At 45.0% G+C, this 6,570-nt stretch overlaps 1 protein-coding gene across 1 annotated transcript; it reads right to left on the bottom strand.

The window, feature by feature from the left end:
- Nucleotides 1–2,045: 2,045 nt before the first annotated feature.
- LOC123147725 (auxin-responsive protein IAA21) lies at nucleotides 2,046–5,878 on the bottom strand. Its single transcript, XM_044567023.1, has 5 exons — nucleotides 5,466–5,878; nucleotides 4,278–4,519; nucleotides 3,563–3,704; nucleotides 2,753–2,814; nucleotides 2,046–2,416 (listed from the first exon to the last, which is right to left on the bottom strand). Exons 1-5 carry the CDS (start codon nucleotides 5,702–5,704, stop codon nucleotides 2,379–2,381), a joined length of 723 nt encoding a protein of 240 aa, XP_044422958.1. The 5' UTR covers nucleotides 5,705–5,878; the 3' UTR covers nucleotides 2,046–2,378.
- Nucleotides 5,879–6,570: the final 692 nt, after the last annotated feature.

Genomic DNA, 6,570 nt, shown 5'->3' with positions numbered 1-6,570 from the left:
GGCAGGCTACACGCACGCTGCAGGTGTTGAGGGAGAGACATGGCGGCACCGGCTGATGATGATGCAGATGTTCTCTCTTCTACCCCGCCATCATCGGCCGCGGCTAAAGCATGGGATCATTGCACCCGGCCGGGGCTAACAAAGTTGGCCACCGGCACGTACGCCTCATGTCCGCCCACGAAATCGTGCCATGTACGTGCACTCGATGCCTACGGTCGATGGAGAAAACACAAGCCATTAGAAGAAGGATTTTGTTTTGTTCTTTTTTTGTTTGAGGCTGCTGCAGGAAATGGGGTGGCTAGCCTAGCAGCAGCAAGCAACCACTGGTAGGAACGAACATAAAAAGCGTGCACGGGCCGATGGAGGACCAGCCAAGCCAAAAGGCGAAGGGCGAAGGCGAGTGCGATGGCCCGAGCTGGGGCTGGGGCTGGGCAACCACATCCACATGCAACACCAGGCAGGCCAGAGGCGAAGTTGCCGAGGAATCAGAACAAACCACGGCTTCTATCCGCTCCAGTCTCCAGTAACCCACAACCACACCACAACGCTAGCATAGCTAGCCAGAGGAGGGAGATATCATTCGCAGCCTAGATTACCCCTAGCCTAGGTAGGTCAATTATGCCAACGCAAGGTTCTCACACCGTTAACAATTAATTTAGGCCAAATGGCAACATGCATGCGATGCAACAAGCATGACAAAGAAGAAGAAGAAGCACAAGGCAAAGCAGAGGCAGACAGCAGGCATAAGCATCGCATCGCATCTCCTCTCCTCTCCTCTCCTGTGTCCCCGAGTGAAAGGAAAGGGCACGCATCCATATATATATATATATATATATATATATATATATATATATATATATATATATATATATATATATATATATATATTAGTTGAAACTGGGACGCATCCATATATCAAGCAACACCCAATGTTACGGAGCGGGACAATATTATTCCAGTGCACCACATAGTTAGGGTTTGTTTGGGACTGCTTCGCTTCATTGAAATCAGTTTCGCTCTACTAAATTCACTTTGGAGCAGTTTCATTCAAAAGTTGTAGCATTACCAAAGAGAATGTTTGGATTTCATCTAGCTCTAGCTTCAAGAATGAGGAATTTGATGAAAAGAATTTATTTGATTGGTCGAGGGGGAAGAAACGAAGGGGTATTCACTTACTGGTGGCAGTGGTGGGTAATTTCCACCCAACTCCAGCTTCTAGAGTATTTTGGAGCACCCCCTCAAGAGCTTCATAAAAAACTGGAAGTTGTACCCCGGATTCAAGTTTTTTTGCGGAACGGCATCCCGTGGAGCTATCCCGTTTGGCTTGTGTTTTTTAAGGAGTAGAGCAGTCCCAAACAAGCTCTTAATCCCACGCCAATGACTACTAAACCGAACCCCACACACAGCTCCATCCATCACAGTGCGTAATCAGTTGTGCATTAGGAGGAAGCCCTGCCTGTTATAACAGGGCGGCAAATTCTTTTTTGTTTTGTTTTTGAAAAAGCCTAAATTCGCGGCAATCTCGACGCTTTTGTTTCTGCTCCGTCTTCTTTTCCTCATGATGGATGAAAGCGAATGATTGCAAGGAAGCCTCTTCACCCTTTACACAGACAGTATGATGGCGCCAGGAAAAGGATAACAACAACAACACCACCACCCATGGACATGGAGGGGAAGGCCCGCACTACTAACCAAAGCACTGATTGAACTCAAGGCCACTATTCGAAATCAACAGGGTTTCGGAGTTGCATCACCTTGCAGTGCATGGTGCATATGTGTAGTGTAGAGGAGAGCACGGAAAAGACCACACGCCAAAACGAATCTAGGACCATCTACTACAGCAGAGTTAACCGAGGCAGCGCCATTCCTGCAGTTCCCTTGGAACAGAAACAGGAACAGAAACAGAGGAAGATTACGACGGCCTGATGCGATCTTCCAACCACCAGACATGGAGAATCATCGCAGTTTGACGCTTCTGCGTGCACCCAAAGCACAGCACAGTTACAAATAATGTCACTTGGAGCAACCAAAGAGTGTTCCAGAAATGATCAGACGAAATGAAAGCAACGTTCTTCTCATGGCTCGCCAAACACAGATGAAAGAAAAGAGTTTGCGGTACAGACAGAGCACACCAATTTACAACGGAAACCGCATACAACACACGCGAATCAAATCAAAGTAGTGCAGTAGTAGTAGATACACACACATCAGCTTACACAATCTAACATGCTTGTTCCGAACGAACATACAAGGAAATAACAAAGAGAATACACGTAGGTTATATATATAAGTAAATCCCTTTCTCATCACACATAAAGTCCATCACCCTTGTAAGATGCGATCGCAGGAAAGGAAACAGATCGGGTTCATCGTTCTTGCTACTTCTGGTTCTTACTCTTCTCGGCGGCCCTCGGAGCTGAAAAGCGGGAGTAAGTTCTCACGTTACAAGTTTGAATTAAGCACAAACAGTTAGTCATACTGACAGTGGTAAATATAGAAGACAATTCTTCCTCATACACACACACACACACACACACACACACACACACACACACACACACTATGCAAACATAGACATGCAAGTCCCACAGTTAATAGAACAGGCCTAACTTGCTTCACCCAAATTTATTCTTCTAGCAGTATATATAGAATAAAGCAGTGCAAGCAGTAGATTCTCTGCCAGCCTTCCATGACAAAAACTCACGGACACAAGTGACGATTTCCTATTCTGCTACATATTAACAGTACTTACCGAGGCCCACTGCATCTGACCCCTTCATGATCCTCATCCTCCTACAGCTGTCTGTGAACATTCTGTGGTACCAGAAAAATGAATATATATTACCAGTCATGTGGCTTTTTATGGACAGGATGAATACTGGATCAAGCTCAGGAACTCATTGGAATGTGCAAAATCTTGGTGGGCCAGGCATTGCAATGATGTGGCAGACTCATATGGGAAACAAAGTAATACATCATGGCTGGATGAAATCAAGAACTCACTAGAATGTCTTAAAAAAATTCAGCTTCACAAAACATGTACAAATCAAGAACCCGCTGGAATGTCTAAAATTGCTTTCTGTTCGACCCTTCTGTAATTCATTGCTGATGTAATGACCGCTTACGGTCGACTCCTTGGTATGGGGCTGCCAATCTCTTTTGAGTGCAATACGACAAATGGTGCCCCCCCCCCCCCCCCTCTTCAATCTCGAAAAAAAACATGCACCATTCCCATTTATTTGTACAAAATTATTTCAACCAAATCTTCATAGGAGGGAGATATGAATTTTCAATAACACTCCAAATCAATAGCCCCAGATGAGACACTTCAGCAATTAAAGTACTCCAGTAAATTAAATGCATTACTGTATTAAGCTTTGTTACTTCATTAAAATATTTAAGACACAGGAGGCCAGGGTGTATGCATATGGACAACATAGAAAGTAAAAAAAAAACTCGCTGATTAGATAGTTGCAAATACAGATGAAAAGCATTAATATTGCTGCAAAATCTGTATTGCTAGCGCATAATTTTATCAATATCCATATTACTCAATACTCACCGCCATGGAACATCACCAACAAGCATCCAATCACCATCCTTATCCTCATAAGTGAGCACAAGTTCAGTGCCGCTTTTAAGGTCCATCAGCCGGCAATCAGATAATCCATCTCTTCCCGATTTTCCAGTCGATTCACCATGACCTGCAGGAACCAGGAACACACGGTATGCAAGTAAAGCCCTCTCAAAGAACATTTGCAAAAGAGTTATACTGGAACTAGCATTCATGGGAACATATCTGTGAAAAGAAGTCCAACTAAGGCTTGTAGTGACATGGGACAATAATGTTATTACCATGTGAACTCATTTCTACAAACCTCACAGGCAAAATCAATGATGTTCCTAAGGCTGCAGTCAGTACAAACCATGTTATGTGATCCTGATGACATACAGTTCAGAAAGTTGAGACCTTAAATTAAACAAGCACAATAGCTGGTATTTATTCTTTACGAACTGAGGCAACCGTCAATTACCAGAACTAAAGACCCTAAAACGCCAAATACTACAATATGTGAAACCATATTAAGTATCAAAATGTATGGAGACGGAGAGTACATGTATACGGTAAAGACTGCACCTGCCCAAGTAAAAATACGTAGAAAAAAGTATTTACTCACCAAACAATTATGAATATACTACCACACAACATCAACAAGCCTATTGTGGCATCCCAAGCAATAACTGAGCCAAAGATGAAGGGTAAAACAAGAGCTCACCAACAGTAAAGCCGCTGAACTTTTTCTCCAGCTCCAGCGAGAGGTCCTTATAGTTCTTATACATCTTGAGATCCACCTTCCTGAGGTAAGGAGCACCATCCATGCTAACCTTGACATAAAGGCAGCCTGGTGCCGGTGCCTGCTTCGCCTCGGCCTCGTCTTTGCTTCTGGGAGCAGATAAGTTCGTCGCCATGGTGTTCTTCCTGTAACTGCGGATTGGTGGCCATCCTACCACCTGTGCCCTGTTACAGACATTCTAACATATCAAACACATATCCATTAAGAATTAAGGCTGCTTTAGTAGCCACAAAGTACTGAAATTACAACAGAAACTGAACCAGGACCACAAGGCAAGGGGATACCGGATTACTATTAGCTTGGAAGCAGTGGGTAGAATTAGATATGCTTGGGCGGATGCACAAAGGGGGAAAAATCCATGTGAATTGGCGCACTGGCTAACTAACTTACTGCAGTGATTCCAGGAGCAAGTGGAGACCAGACAGACAAAAGTTGCTTCTTGTCCAAAGCCAACAAGAACGCGCACAAGAAGAAAGCTTCTTCAGCTTTTTCAGAACCACCACAGGTTTTATTTATTTTTTCTAGTCTTATAGTTCTGCTCATTAGGATGATATTTTGAAGATGAATTGCTCCTATAACACGATCTGCTAAAACTTATTGACAGAAACTGAGAAACGCAGAATGATTGTTGTGATTTGGCGTCACAAGAATGAACATTTTTCAAGGAAAGGGGGGGGGGGAGGAAAACCATAAATACAGTAAGAAAGTAATCAAGTAAATCAATAACCAGTTTTATTTCCGCCAGAAAGGCTGCAAACAACAACCCACCAGAAATTTCCCTGTTTAAACTTGGTTATTGTTGAATCCCACTAAAAAAATTGTTTGTTGATGCCGAAGCATTTCACGCCAAAAACTTCCCCTGGTTGATGCCGAAGCATTTCACGCCAAAAACTTCCCCTGTTTAAAACCCCAGTCATGTCTGGTAGGAAGGAAATTAAATCGAGCAAACTTATTACTAAGAATCTTCGCATGAAACCGCAAGACTGCTCGCAAGAAATTGCTACGACAAACATCAAGAAGTTTTATTTAAATATAAATGGAAATGAAGGTAAATAGATGAATAAAATGCTCAGAACCACCAAGGCACCAACCGGCGCCCAGTCCACCTACTTGGCGGCCGGCGGCTGCGCCTTCTTCTTCTCGTCCTCCTCCTCCGCCACCGCGCCCGCGAACCCGCGTTTCGCCCCGCCCTTGGACAGGAGCTCCAGTGTCAGCGGCGCCTCCGACGCCGCTCCACCGCCGTCCCCGGCAGCGTCCTCCGTCCCCGGGAGCCCCAGGCGCAGCTCCGTGGCCGCCGCCGCCGCTGCCGGCGACAGCCCGATGTAGTCCCGCTCCTGTGGTGGCGCCATGACCAGCGCAATCAGGCGAGCATTACGGCGCCGCGCGCTGGGAGATCTTGGCTTTTGAGAGGCTCGTCGATAAGGGGGGGAGGTGGGTCGGCTCTGTGCGTGCGGGAGGACGGCCCGTGTTGCTTGCCGCTGCGGTTGTGTGTGGGTTGCGCGAGTGGGGAAGACGGAGGGGGAGAGGGCACGAGAAAATGGGGTTTAATGGTGCGCGTGTTTGCGGGGAGGCCCTTTGGTTTGCTCCGTAATTGCACATGGGGTGTGGTCTTAGTTTATGCTTTTGTTTTGTCTTTTGCATTTTTTTATGTGATTTTGTCTTTTCTTTTGGGAGGTTCGGCAGTGTGGGCATCAAGAATCAGATGTTTTGCTTTTTAGGCGGTAGATAGTTTAGAATAAATGTGTAGAGTGTTGCCTCTTAAGCATGATTGAATCTTGTCGGAGAGAAAATTAATTCAACTGATCCATATTACTTGCCGCTCCTTTGGTACAACCTTAAAACCACTTACTCCATCAATGTGATAAAGCAAGTGGGTCATTTTGAACCTCATTGTGCTCAAACCCCCTTTCTTTGTTCAACCATGTCATCTTCCTTTTTTGCCACCACTACCATTATCTTTTTCTAGCCCATGAATCTACCTTTTCGTCATCTATTGCTATCGCCGTGGGGTATGTCTCCGCCTCCAATGTCTTTGACATGGGCCATTGTTGATGTCCTCCTTATTTATCATCTTTATTGTTCTCCCCTAACTTCTGGCGCAAGCTTTTCGCGTTCTTTGCGACAAAAGAGTGCCACAAAAGCTAAAAGTCGGGTTCTATAGGACGGCAATTCGACCTGCAATGTTGTATTTGATGTTGAGTGTTGACCTACTAAA

The sequence above is a fragment of the Triticum aestivum genome, chromosome 7A (genome assembly GCF_018294505.1).
Source record: "Triticum aestivum cultivar Chinese Spring chromosome 7A, IWGSC CS RefSeq v2.1, whole genome shotgun sequence".
Classification (NCBI taxonomy): Eukaryota; Viridiplantae; Streptophyta; class Magnoliopsida; order Poales; family Poaceae; genus Triticum; species Triticum aestivum.
Note: the sequence above shows the minus strand (reverse complement) of the source record. Positions and strands in the feature narration are given on the sequence as shown.

What these genes read in the sequence shown, in the direction of transcription:
- LOC123147725 (XM_044567023.1), bottom strand. Translation starts at nt 5,704, where the DNA reads ATGGCGCCACCACAGGAGCGGGACTACATCGGGCTGTCGCCGGCAGCG. An exon ending in GTTCAGCGGCTTTACTGTTG is followed by an intron (nt 3,705 to 4,277) that starts GTGAGCTCTTGT and finishes TGGTTCCTGCAG; the next exon opens with GTCATGGTGAATCGACTGGA. An exon ending in GTCAGATGCAGTGGGCCTCG is followed by an intron (nt 2,417 to 2,752) that starts GTAAGTACTGTT and finishes CCCGCTTTTCAG; the next exon opens with CTCCGAGGGCCGCCGAGAAG.